The sequence below is a fragment of the Oryx dammah genome, unplaced genomic scaffold, assembly GCF_014754425.2.
Source record: "Oryx dammah isolate SB20612 unplaced genomic scaffold, SCBI_Odam_1.1 HiC_scaffold_3, whole genome shotgun sequence".
Classification (NCBI taxonomy): Eukaryota; Metazoa; Chordata; class Mammalia; order Artiodactyla; family Bovidae; genus Oryx; species Oryx dammah.
In genome coordinates this window covers 21,777,184-21,791,337 of record NW_024070187.1, presented here as the reverse complement: position 1 = coordinate 21,791,337, position 14,154 = coordinate 21,777,184, and the positions used below count along the sequence as shown (strand labels likewise).

Genomic DNA, 14,154 nt, shown 5'->3' with positions numbered 1-14,154 from the left:
GGTTGGATCCCTGGGTCAGGAAGATCCCCTGGAGAAGAGAATGGCAACACACTCCAGTATTCTTGCCTGGAGAATCCCATGGACAGAGGAGCCTGGTGGGGTTGCTAAGAGTCAGACATGACTGAGTGACTGGGCACAAGCCAAGATAAAGGAGGCAGAAAGCAATGGATTGTCGCGCAGTGAAAGTACTCTGTATGATACGGTAACAGCTGTTACACGTCACTGTCGTTTAGCCACTGAGTTGTGAGGAAGAGTGGGTTGCCATTTCCCTCTCCAGGGAATCTTCCTGACCCAGGGATCAAACCCATGTCTCCAGCATGGCAGATGGATTCTTTACCACTGAGGCCCACATGTCACTGTACATTTGTCAAAACCCATAGAACACACAACAGAATGCGTGTGCCCTAGTGTACATTATGAGCAGGGACTACTCTCTGGTTGCGATGCGAGAGCCTCTCACCACAGCGACCAGACCCCACTTGCTGCAACCTCAGAAAAGCCCGTGCAGAAACAAAGACCCAGCCCAGCCAAATGATGCATAAATAAACAGCTAAAATTAAAAAGTTATTAAGTGAAAGTGTCAAAGCTATCACAACATTGTTAACCAACTGTACTCCAATATAAAATAGAAAGTTAAAAAAAGAGAGAGAAGAAATCATTTGTTAAATTAAAAAAAAAAAAAAATAGAGTGCTTTTACTGGGCTCTGACACTTCCTGGCTACAGACTGAATAGTTACTCGGGCCCCCTGAACAGGCTAGTGAATGTGTGCCCAGTCATGTTCGACTCTTTGTGACCCCATGGAGTGTAGCCTACCAGGCTCCTCTGTTCATGGGATTCTTCAGGCAAGAATACTGGAGTGGGTTGCCATTTCCTTCTCCAGGGCATATTCCTGACTCAGGCATCAAACCCATGTCTCTTGTACCAACTGCCTCAGCAGGCAGATTCTTTACCACTGAGCCACTTGAGAAGCCCCCAAACAGGCTTTCTCACTTACAAGTGCAGGTGGTAATACTTCAGGGCTGGTGCAGTAAAGCCCCCAGGTCAGAGCCTGGAACCCAGCTCAGGAGCAGTCAGTGGGGAGGACCCTGCTGCCCCACCCTCCGCTGCACCAGCCTGACAAGGAGAGGTGATGGAACCACCAGTGTTGCAGGCATCGTAAACTTTGACAAATGCTGAATCTGAAAAAAAATTATTTGCTCTTTGCTTCCAGTGGGAAGGGGAATCAATCTTCCTCAGGTCCCAAATAAACTTAGTACCAAGGGGAAATTTTGCAAAACAGCAGGATAGCCCTCAAAGCCAGAGCAACTCCAGACCACTGGTGCTTACAGTGATATTTGCCTTGTGGAGCCCCTTGGCATTCTTCAGTGAGGACAGGAAGTGATAGTTGATTGGGCTCAAGAGTTCCCCGTCAGTTGACAGGTAAAAGGAAACCACACAGCTTTGTCGTGTACATCCGGGACATCCTTTTAACAACTCAGGCACTGGCTTACTATAGAGGAGAACAGACTCCCCAGCTTTCATCACAAAAGGGTTAGTCAACTCAGAGCATACGAGCTCCAGGGAACTCCAAGTGTGGACTCTCACCTGGGGAGAAACAAGACAGAGGAAAACCAAACATTCTTAGTTCCTAATATTTTTTAGAGAATAAGAGTAGTAATAATAGATGAAGTCACAAGAGCAGAACTGATTAAGAAACTGTGAAACCTGAGTTTAACCTCAGCTCTGCCAAGTACTAGTTATGTAACTAAGATGTGAATTCAACTGCTCAAAGTATCCATTTCTTTATACATAAAGTGAGAACAACAAAAAATAAAAAGCAGTAACTTCACAGGCGGTTGTGAGAATTAAATAATCTATGGAAGGCATAGGAGCTCAGACATTGTAATTATTCCAAAAACTTGACCTATTCTCAATGTCCTCCCAATAGTAGCCACCTAAGACTTCAAGTTTCTATCCTCTCTTTTTACCTAACTTTATTTCAAATACAACTTCACTTTCCCACATATACATTTTGTATAATTTTACTGATTTCCACTTTAATATACTGTTTTAAATGATTTCTTTTTATAAAGTTTAGGCTTTTTCCAGCTTCTCATGATTATAAATAATCTTTGATTTAAGTGTCATTTTACAGTTTACAATTCACACTCATCTAATTATTGTATTCACTATCCACAGAAATCCTCTAAAAAGGTACCTTGGTGTCATTTTACAGATGAGAAAACTGAACCAAGACATTAAGGTCATAGAATAAACAGCAGGATTTTGTCCTGAATATAGATTTTCAGATTTTAAAAACAGCCCATTTTCTGCTACAGACATTAGGAAACACTGTGAAACAAATTTCTGTTTTTCCAAAAATAACAGAACCAAATAATGAAAAAAATCTAAAATTCTCCCTCTATCACAGAAAGAAAAAAAAGTCCAAGCAACTTACAGTGAGCATCATCTGATGGTCTGAGGGAAGGTCTGACACGCCATAGATGAAAAGCACATCTTTATCCTCAAAACCCACCGGTAACAGCGGGGCGAAGAAACGCCGAGCAAAGTAATGAAGCATTTTCCACTTTCCTCCATACTCTAAAAATAATCAGGTGGGTTAGGAGATGGGCAGGGTCAAGCAGTGAGAGTCACGTCCACATGGCCCAGGCGTGTGACCTGTCACATTCTGGGCGTTGAGTGTGGAAGAGAGCTGACAGCAGAGAGAACCCCTTTTGTGGAGTGCAGGGAGCATTTTGGACATCACCTCATGTCAGCCTCAAATCTGGAGGAGGCAGCCATTACCATCACACCCTTCAAATGAGGAAATGGAAGCTCAAGCAGTTAAGTCACACATGCTACATGAAGTATTTTGAGCCTGGTCATGATTCCTGGCTGGCACTTGCTCATTTGCAGTTCTGCTTCCAGGAGATGACAGCGCCAACATTCCTTTTTCCTACTTACACATGAAAAAAGGAATCAGGAGCATTGGCAGTGAACATCTGTTACAAGTCCTCATGTGTAAGAATTACTTAGAGGAAGTACTATTGGAGAGGCTGGACAAGACGGTGGAGTAGGAAGACCCTGTGCTTACCCCCTCCCACAAGCACACTACCATCACAGCTATTTAGAGAGCAACTCTTTATGAGAAAGACAAAATCTAGTGGAAAAGGTCATCGACCTCTAAAGATATAAAGAAGGAACCATAAGATGGACAGGAGGGGCATAAGTTATGTAGTCATGACCCACACCTCAGGGGTGGGTGAACCACAAGTGTAAGAATAACTACACTTGCTCCTCAAGGAGTCTGAGTCCCACATAGGGCTCCCCAGCCCATGGATCCTGCCCTGGGAAGACAAGTGCCTGGAAAGCCTGGCTTTGAAGGCCTGCAGGGATTAATTTCAGGAGTCACAGAGGGTTGGGGGAAACAGAGACACCACTCTCAAAGGGCACACACAAAATTTCACACCCTCTGGGACCCAGGGCAGAAGCAGTCATTTGAAAAGAGCCCAGGTCAGACTCATTTGCTGATCTTGGAGGGTCTCCTGAAGAGGCAAGAAGCAACTGGACTCACCTTGGAGGCAAAGACACTGGCAAGTGCCATTTTGGAATACTCCTCCTAGAGAATTAGCACCAGGATCCAGCCCCACCCACCAACCTGTCTGCACCAGTGCTGGGACACCCCAGGCCAGGCAACTGGCTGAACAAGGACACAGCCTCACCCTAAGGCAGACAGGCTGCCTTAAGACCTCCTGGGCCCAAGGCTCCTAAGGTCATAGTCCTGCTCACCAGCGGGCTCAAGCCCCAGTGCTATCAGCAGTGTACAAGCACTAGCCCCCCAGGGACATGCAGCCAGAAATCTGGAGACCCACGTTCCAGCCACAAGCCAGCCAGAACCAGCCCCCAAATATTCTGGGCCTTGGCGTCACCTACTGGCCCCAACTTCACCCAGCAAGGGGCAGACACCAGCCCCGGGACCAGTGCAGCCCTGCAGCCTACCTTGCTGGGACATAACCAATATGGCAGACTGGCACCAGCCCAAGAGCAGACCAAAGCAGCCCTGAGAAATGTTAGAGTCCTCAGCCAGCTGCCCTGGGATCCAGCCCCCCTCAGTTAGCCGGTAGGTCAGCTGGTGCTGGCCCATTTGGGATACCCTAGAACCTGTGCCAGCCATATTAGGAACTGGCTCCAGCTACCAGTAGGTGAAGACTAGACCCATGAGCCCCAGCCCTGTAACCACTCGCCTGAGAAGCCGGCTCTGACCATTCACGAGCAAGCAGTAGTGCAGGATCCTCCAGGGTTCTGCAGCCAGCAGCCTCATGACCTGGCCCCACCAACAAGCACAGGGCAGAGCCTGGCAACCAACTGGGCCAAGGGCCAGCCACATCTATCAGACCACGACAGCAGTGGGTCCACTGTACAGAAGGACCCATGCACCCCACATAGGGGTACCCCTAGAGCATATAGCACCAATGACCAGAGAGGAGTGAGCTGCTGGGACACACAGCATATCCCCTACAAAAGGCCACCTCTCCAAGGTCAGGAAATGTAACCAACCCACCAGAAGCAGAGAAATAAAAAGAGCCAGTTAGGCAAAAGGAGGTAACAGAGGAACATGTTTCAGACAAAGGAAGGAGATAAAACCCCAGAAGAAGAACCAACTGAAGCACAGATGGGCAAACTACTTGAGAAAGAGTTCAGGGTAATGATTACAATGATGATCGAAGAACATGGCAGAAGAATGGATGAGCACGGTGAGAAGTTTAACATAGAATTAGAAGATATGAAGAACTAAGCAGAGACGAAAAATACAACTGAAATGAAAAATACACTAGAAGAAATCAACAGTAGATTAAATGATACAGAAGAATGGATCAGGGAGATGGAAGACAGAGTAGAGGAAATCACTGAAGCTAAACAGAAAAAAAAAGGTTAAAAAGAAAATAGGCTTTAAGAGATCTCTGGTACAACATCAAGGGCATGAATATTCACATTATATGGTCCCAGAAGAAGAGAGAAACAGACAGAGAACATATTTGAAGACCCAATAGTTGAAAATTTCCTTAACTTGGGAAAAGATATAGACATCTAGGTCCTGGAACATAGATAGGATCAACCCATAGAGGTCCACACCAAGATACACGGTAATTAAAATGGCAAGAATTAAAGTTAAAGAAGGAATATTAAAAAACAAGGGAAAAGCAACAAGGTATATACAAAGGAACTCCAGTGAGGCCATCAACTGACTTCCAGCAGCTCTGCAGGCCAGATAGGAGTATACAATAAATTTTAAGTGATGAAAGGGGAAAACCTACAAACAAGAATACTCAGCAAGACTTTCATTCAGATTTGATAAAGAAGCCCCAAGGTTTGCAGAGAAGCAAAAGCTAAAAGGAGTTGAGCACCAGCAAACCAGCTTCATAAGAAATGGTAAAGGGATTTCTCTAAGTGAAAAAGAAAAGGCTACAAACAGAAACATGAAAATTATGAAAGGAAAAAGCTCATTAATAAAGGCAAATATTAGGTAGTAAATCAACCATTTTCAAAGCTATCAGGAAAGTTAAAAAAGAAAAGCGGTAAATATCATCTATATCCATAATTAGTTAAGAGATACACAAAAAGATGCAAAACATGAAACTAAAAACAATAATCATGACAAGGGTGGGGGAGTAAAAATGCAGGTTGTTAAAAATGTTTGAAATTAAGAGATCATCAACTTAAAATAATCATACAAACTGCATTACACTATATGTAGATTGCTATATATAAGCTGCATGGTAATCACAAACCAGAAATCTACAATTGATAAACATCAAAAATAAGGGAATCCAAACATAACTAAAGATACTCATCAAATCAACAGGGAAGAGGACAGGAACTAAAACGAACTACAAAAATAACCCTCAACCAATGAACAAAATAGAAGTTCATACCTATCAGTAATTAAATGTTAATGGACTAAATGCTCCAATCAAAAGATGCAGAGTGGCTGAATGCACACAAAAACAAAACTCATATATATGCTACCTCTAGGAGACACACTTCAGATCTAAAGACATACACAGAACTGAAAGCGAGGGGATTGAAAAAACGTATTCCATGCAAATATAAATCAGAAAAAGCCAGGATGCCAATATTCATTAATATATCAGACCAGATAGACATTAAAACAAAGACGTGGTAAGTGACAAAGAAGGATGGGACATAATGATCAAGGGATCAACCTAAGAATATGTAACAACTGTAAATGGATGTGCACTTATATATAAAAGTGCTATATGCATAAAGCAAACATTAACAGACATAAAGGGAGAAATTGACAGTAACATAATAAGAGTAGGGGAATTCAACACCCCACTCATATCAGTGGACAGATCATCCAGATAGAAGATCAGTCAGGAAACACATTATATCAAACAGACGGATACAGAATATTCCATCCAAATCAGCAGAATACATATTTGATACAAATGTACAAGGAACATTTTCTAGGATGAACCACATGATGTACCACAAAACAATATTCAATAAATTTAATAAAAATGAAACCATATCAAGCATGTTTTTCTACCACAATCCTACCAGACTTTTAGAACTCAACCACAAGGAAAAAAAAAGAAACTACAAAAAACACTAACATGGAAGCTAAGCAACATGTTACTAAACAACCAATGGGTCACCAAAGAAACTCAAAGGATCATCAAAATACTTGGAGACAAATGAGAACAAAAACACAATGACCCCAAATCCATTGGATGCAGCAAAAGCAGTTCTAAGAGGGAAATTTTAGTGACACAAACTTAGCTCAGAAAACAAGAAAAATTACAAATAAACAACCTGACCCTACACCTAAAGGAGCTTAGAAAAAGAACAGCAGGGACTTCCCTGGTGGTCCAGTGGCTAAGACTCTGTGCTTCCAATGCAGGAAGCCCAGGTTCAATCCCTGGACTGGGAACTAGATCGCACTCGCCTCAGTTAAGATCCAGAGTAAGCAAAATAATAAATAAATCTTTAAAAAAAAAAAAAAAAAGAACAGCAAACAAAACCCAAACTTAGTAGAGGGAAAAATATAATAGAGACTTTAAAAAATAGAAACGATCAATGAAACCAAGATCTGGTTCTTTGAAAAGATAAAATTGATAAAATTATAGCCAGACTTATCATCCAAAAAAGAGGTCTCATCAATAAAGTCAGAAATGAAAGAGACACTACAACTAAAACTAAAGAATTACAAAGCATAAGAGACTAGTATGAACAACTCTACATCAACAAATTGGACAAGCTAGAAGAAATGGATAAATTCCTGGAAACATATAACCTTCTAAGACTGAATCATGAAAAGATTAAAAAAAAAAAATCTGAACAGATCGATTACTTCTAAGGCGACTGAATCAATAACCAAAAATCTCCAAAAAACAAAAGTCCAGGACCAGATGGCTTCACCGGTGAATTCTACCAAACATTCAAAGAAAAATTAATACAAATCCTTCTCATTTTCTTCCATAAAATGAAAGAAGAAGGAATCCTTCTGAACTCATCCATGTGGCCAGCATCAACGTGATTCCAAAACCAGGGGAAAAACCTTATGATCATCTCCAAGTATGCAGAAAAGTTTCTGAAACAATTCAACATCCACTTATGATTTAAAAAAAAAACAACTTCACAAAGTGGGTGTAGAGGGAACATGCTTCAACATAACAAAGGCTATATATAAGCAGACAGCTAACACCATACTCAGCAGTGAAAAACTCAAACTACTTCCTCTAAAATCAACAAGACAAGGATGCCCAGTTTTATTCAACACAGTACTGAAAGTTCTAGCCACAGCAGACAAAAAGAAAAAAAATTCAAACTGGAAGGGAAGGAAAACTGTGACTGTTTGCAGACGACATGATACTAAGAAAATCCTAAAGACAGTATTAAAATCTAGTAGAGCTCATCAACGACCCTGGTAAAGATGCAGAATAAGAAACTGACCTGCAGAAATTTGACAAATTCCTATATACCAACAACAAACTATAAGAGAGAAATTAAGGCTGCAACCCCATCTACCTTCACATCAAAAAGAATAAAACGAAAGTGAAAGTGTTAGGCGCCCAGTCATGTCCGACTCTTTGTGACCCCATAATCTGGCCATGGGATTCTCCAGAAGAGAATACTGGAGTGCGTTGCCATTCCCTTTTCCAGGGAATCTTCCCGGCCCAGGGATCGAACCTGGGTGTCTTACATTGCAGGCAGATTCTTTACCATCTGAGCTATCAGGGAAGCCACATCAAAAAGAATAAAATACCCAGGAATAAATCTAAGAAGGGAAAAGACCAGTACCCAGAAAACTATAAGACACTGATGAAGCCAACTGCAGACAATACAAACAAATGCAGAGATAGTTTGCTCACGGATAGGACTCATACTCTTAGAATGGCCATACTACTCAAGGCGATCTACAGAGTCAATGCAATCGTATCAAAATACTACTGGCATATTTCACAAAACTACAACAAATATTCCTAAAATTTGTATGGAAACACAAAAAACAAATCAAGATTGCCGGGAGAAATATCAATAACCTCAGATATGCAGATGACACCACCCTTATGGCAGAAAGTGAAGAGGAGCTAAAAAGCCTCTTGATGAAAGTGAAAGAGGAGACTGAAAAAGTTGGCTTAAAGCTCAACATTCAGAAAACTAAGATCATGGCATCTGGTCCCATCACTTCATGGGAAATAGATGGAGAAACAGTGGAAACAGTGTCAGACTTTATTTTTGGGGCTCCAAAATCAGTGCAGATAGTGACTGCCGCCATGAAATTAAAAGACGTTTACTCCTTGCAAGGAAAGTTATGACCAACTTAGATAGTATTTTCAAAAGCAGAGACATTACTTTTCCAACAAAGGTCCGTCTAGTCAAGGCTATGGTTTTTCCAGTAGTCATGTATGGATGTGAGAGTTGGACTGTGAAGAAAGCTGAGTGTCGAAGAATTGATGTGTCTGAACTGTGGTGTTGGAGAAGACTCTTGAGGCTCTTAGACTGCAAGGAGATCCAGCCGGCCCATTCTAAAGGAGATCAGTCCTGGGTGTTCTTTGGAAGGAATGATGCTAAAGCTGAAACTCCAGTCATTTGGCCACCTCATGTGAAAGTTGACTCATTGGAAAAGACTGGGAGGGATTGGGAGCAGGAGGAAGAGGGGATGGCAGAGGATGAGATGGCTCGATGGCATCACAGACTCAATGGACGTGAGTATGAGTGAATTCCGGGAGTTGGTGATGGACAGGGAGGCCTGGCGTGCTGCAATTCATGGCGTCTCAAAGAGTCGGACACGACTGAGCAACTGAACTGAACTGAACATCATACTCTTATACCCTTTTTGAAAAACACAGAGTCATTTAAGGGAAGAGTTATAAGCCCAAGCTCTCCCATTTCCTGAACTGAACTCAACTTTAGAAGACACCACCTCATTCACAGACATGAAGCAGGGTCAGGCTCCTATTGTCTCTGAACAATATCTCTCTGTCCAGTTTAAGCATCCCAGGGAGGCTATTTCGCTAACATCTACCCCTGCTGCTGCTAAGTCGCTTCAGTCGTGTCCGACTCTGTACGACGCCATAGATGGCAGCCCACCAGGCTCCCCCATCCCTGGGATTCTCCAGGCAAGAACACTGGAGTGGGTTGCCATTTCCTTCTCCAAGGCATGAAAGTGAAAAGTGAAAGTGAAGTCACTCAGTTGTGTCTGACTCTTCTCGACCCCATGGACTGGAGCCTACCAGGCTCCTCCATCTATGGGATTTTCCAGGTGAGAGTACTGGAGTGGTTTGCCATTGCCTTCTCCGATCTACCCCTGATTCTCATTTAATACCCTTTCTCTGGTTGATGTTGATAAAGAGGCTGATCAGGGAAACCTGACCAAGATTGCAGTTCCCCGCAGGAGACAATGAGCATTCACTGAAACGTGGGGAAGAAACCCCATGATCTACGTTCACGGCTCAAGAGCCTCACCCAGCGAAACCACCCTTTTATTTTATGACTTTGCCTCATTTTCGACCCAAAACTTTTGTTCACATCATTAACTGAACTTGGCTTCAGTCATCTCTGGTGGTTCATTACTATGCCTTAATTTTTTTAATGCACCAAAATAGACGAAATAATTCAAACTGCAAGTACCATGTCAGCCATCTCACCTGTTGCTCAACTAAACAGGTCCAACTGACAACCCTTCCTACTTGTACTTCTGACTCGTCTCCCTTTCCCCTCAAGAGACAAACAGGGCAAAATAAAGATGATCGGGTGAACTTAGAAGGGAAATCAGTAGTAAAGGGACATTTTTAACACTTAGCTGGGTCAGACTTTCCCACAGTTGAATTCTCCTAAACAGAAGAAGACGTGTTTATGTCACTCTCCTTTTGTCCTGGGAAGTCCTCTTAAATCAATTCAAAATTCTAAGCAACAATTAGAAGATAGGTTGCTGAGAGCGGGGCTTCCCAGGTGGCACTAATGGTAAAGAACCCACCTGCCCATGCAGGAGATGTAAGAGACACGGGTTCGATCCCTGGGTAGGGAAGATCCCCTGGAAGAGGGCATGGCAACCCACTCCAGGATTCTTGTCTGGAGAATCCCACGGACAGAGGAGCCTGGCGGGCTACAATCTATAGCGCTATAGAGTCGGACATGACTGAAGCAACTGAGCACGCACACACGTGGCTGAGATGTTCATGCACGGATCTATCCCCTCATTTGCCTGCTTTTGTGAGTGCACAGAACAGAACTCACAGTGAGGCTGCCTCTCGGGCTCCCCAAAGATTGTGAAGGTGGGAGAGGTGGCCAAAGGTCAGAGGCTGGCAGCTGAACAGCCTCTCCTCCGCGGAGTCCTGCTTGGGTTCACTGGACGCCTCCAGCTCTGTGCTGTCTCAGCGCCTCTCCCCACAGGTTTGGCTTCTTTTCTCACACACAAACAATGCTAAAACACTCACCTAGAGAAGACCAGGAAGGAGCCTGCCAGATGTCATTCAGCTGCCAATAAAGCGCCCCCATGGTGTGCCCTTTTCCATCCACTATCTCGTTGCGACTGCGACGGTAGAACTCAGTTTCTGTTTTGACACACTGGGCCTGCATCACCTGATTCAGGGGAAAATGGTAAAACACAGGTGTTTTCAAATGAACTCATCTATGGAACAGAAGCAGACTCACAGATACAGAGAACCGACCTGTGGCTGCCAAGGGGCGGGGGTAGGGTTGAATTGGGAGTTTGGAGTTAGCAGATGCAAACGATTACATTTAGAATGGATTTAAAAACAAAAAAGCCCTACTGTATAGCACAGGGGGCTTCCCTGGTTGCTCAGACAGTAAAGAACCTGCTTGTAATGCAGGGGACCCAAGTTCAATCCCTGGGTCATAAAGGTCTGCTGGAGAAGGGAATACCTACCCATGTCAGTATTCTTGCCTGGAGAATTCCATGGACAGAGGAGCCAGCAGGCTACAGTCCAATAGAGTCACAAAGAGTTGGACACAACTGAGCAACTGACACAACAATAACAATAACACAGGGAACTATATTCAATATCCTGTGATAAGTCATAACAAACTATGAAAAAACATATATATGTATAACTGAATGACTTTGCTATACAGCAGATACCCACAACACTGTAAATCAACTATAATTCGATTAAAAAAATTATTCAAAAAAAAGAGAAGCTTAATCCATTGCCAGACAAAAACAAAACCTACACAGGTGTTTTTGTTTGAGGTAGGCTGTCTTGATCTGAGAAAATAAGAGGCTTGAAAAAACTGGGGAATTTAATTGGCATTCTATATACCATTATTATACTAGATCTGGGACCAACCCTATGAGAAGCTGTTATTTATGATGGCTAGGTTTGGGGGGCGGAGAAGGCAATGGCACCCTACTCCAATACTCTCGCCTGGAAAATCCCATGGACGGAGGAGCCTGGTAGGCTGCAGTCCATGGGGTCGCTAAGAGTCGGACCCAACTGAGCGACTTCACTTTCACTTTTCACTTTCATGCATTGGAGAAGGAAATGACAACCCACTCCAGTGTTCTTGCCTGGAGAATCCCAGGGACGGGGGAGCCTGGTGGCCTGCCGTCCATGGGGTCGCACAGAGTCGGACACGACTGAAGCAACATAGCAGCAGGTTTGGGGGGGAAGCATGGTGTTTGGTTTATCATAACAATGGGTAATCATGGAAATAGGATGGTGTAAAAGTTCTCTGCCACTGATAGTGGGGCCAATGACAGAAAACAGAAAAAATGGAGCAAATGCTTTATGTAGTCAGATACTAAGTTTCAGGCAGTGAACAGTTTTACTAACACGTTTGTGGCTATTGGGAAAGGCTAGCCACTCCAGTATTCTGGGCTGGAGAATTCCATGGACTGTATAGTCCATAGAGTCACAAAGAGTCGGACACAACTGAGCAACTTTCACTTTCACTTTGTGACTATTAAGAAAATACTTTATTTAAAAAAAAAATCTGTAGGAAAAAAACTTTATTATGACTGATATTGTCAAATTCCTCACCCCTTTTTTGCTAGTCAAGCAATTGTTTTTATATCATGACTTTGATAATGTAAAACTTATGAGTGCAAGCGTTTCGTCATAGCAGAACAGATGGTAACACTGCAACAGAGAGACGAGTAAATTTAGTTCTTGTTTAAGAGGCACAAAGAACTTCATATAGAACCCTTAATTACTGTCATCATCACTGAAAACCCAGTCTCCTTTACTGCTGCTGTTACTGACACTGCAAGTATCACATCTCTTAGCTTGGAGCTGCAGTTCGGACAGGCTCACAAAGAGAAGGTCAGCAGGCTCAGAGGAGAGGTCACCAAGGAGAGCCTAGAGAGACAGAGCTTCATGGAAAAGGACAGTCTTAGAGTAGGGCCTGGGATTTCACAGAAGAGGAAAAAGTGGGACGCACATGTGGCCACTGGAAGACTAAGCTCAGAGTCCTTCCTAAAAAATGAGAAAAGCTCCAGTGAGGGTAACACCCTTAGACAGAGGAGGGCTGGCTAGGGAGGAAGTCACAGATGAAGTTAGAACTTACATGAGGCAGAGCTGTAACACTCCAGAAGCATAAAGCAAAGAGAAACCCAATGGCCATTCAATAAATATCTAATAAGTACCTACATTACATGTTACATGCTGCTAATGGTAAGCCACTCACCCAGCAAAAAGAAACAGCCCAACCTCCTGGAGCTTACTGACTTGTATAGAAGACAGGCCTTACCCAAAGAATCACACAACAATATGGAAACTTTGAACAGTCATGAAGGCTAAGAAAGAGAGGTACACAATCTTTGGAGCCTGAACAGGAGGGAAAATGGGTCTAGCTGAGCAGTGGAATTGGCCTCAAAGGAGAAAGAAAAAGAAAGGGGGCAGAATTCTGCAGCCGGAGGGGCCACGCATGATGAAAGGAGGATGCACAGCAAAGAACTGAAAGAAGGCAAAGCAGCCTGAGCCCAGAAAGCTGGGAGCAATGGAAGCAAGCCTGGTGGGGTGCAGGGACCAGACCTGGGAAGGTTTGGAATGCATCCTAAAGGCCAATGGAAGTCACAGAAAGCTTTTAAGCTAAAGGGTGATGTGATCAGACCTGCATTTCCAGCAGGTGACTCTGATCACTGAAAGCAGTCAAGATACTAGAGTAGATTAGGGAGATCATTTAGAAATCTATTACCAGCTTCTAGGCAAGAGATGATACTAGCTGTGAGCAGATAAAGAAAGGCCTTTCCCATTCAGGAAGCAGACCATTGGGACCACAGCAATGATAACAGGCAAAGAACACTCCAAAGAAAGTAAGAATCTCACAAAGAGAAGGGGGAGGGTGCCAGCTCAAAAGGACCACAGGATACTACCTGAGCATATCAGTTTATCACCAAGTCAAGGAGTGAAATAGAAAAATAGGCTGAAGGGCTATGGTCTATGACAGTCAATTTATTCTGCAATTATGAGCTAGGCTGGGACCTGGGACCCTTTACTGGAGTACTGGCTCCTGAACAAACGTCTTCTCAAGCAGCAGAATACAAAGAAACAATAAGAGACCTAAACCTACCTCACACATGCACAGTTGGGGCAAATCGTGAACAATAAGATACAAAAAGGCCACCAACCAACTATGATCTCTGCACACAGCACCACCACGGGGGTGGGCAGACCACCTAAATG

General features: G+C 43.3%; 1 protein-coding gene across 1 annotated transcript in view; it reads right to left on the bottom strand.

Moving 5' to 3' along the window:
• The window catches only part of MANBA (mannosidase beta), a 119,901-nt gene that overhangs the window by 3,843 nt on the left and 101,904 nt on the right, over nucleotides 1-14,154 (bottom strand). Inside the window, exons 14-16 of the mRNA XM_040237757.1 lie at nucleotides 10,945-11,089; nucleotides 2,439-2,581; nucleotides 1,328-1,585 (exon numbers count right to left, since the gene is read on the bottom strand). Coding sequence (XP_040093691.1) covers nucleotides 1,328-1,585; nucleotides 2,439-2,581; nucleotides 10,945-11,089 — 546 coding nt within the window. The remainder of the gene's footprint in view (nucleotides 1-1,327; nucleotides 1,586-2,438; nucleotides 2,582-10,944; nucleotides 11,090-14,154) is intronic.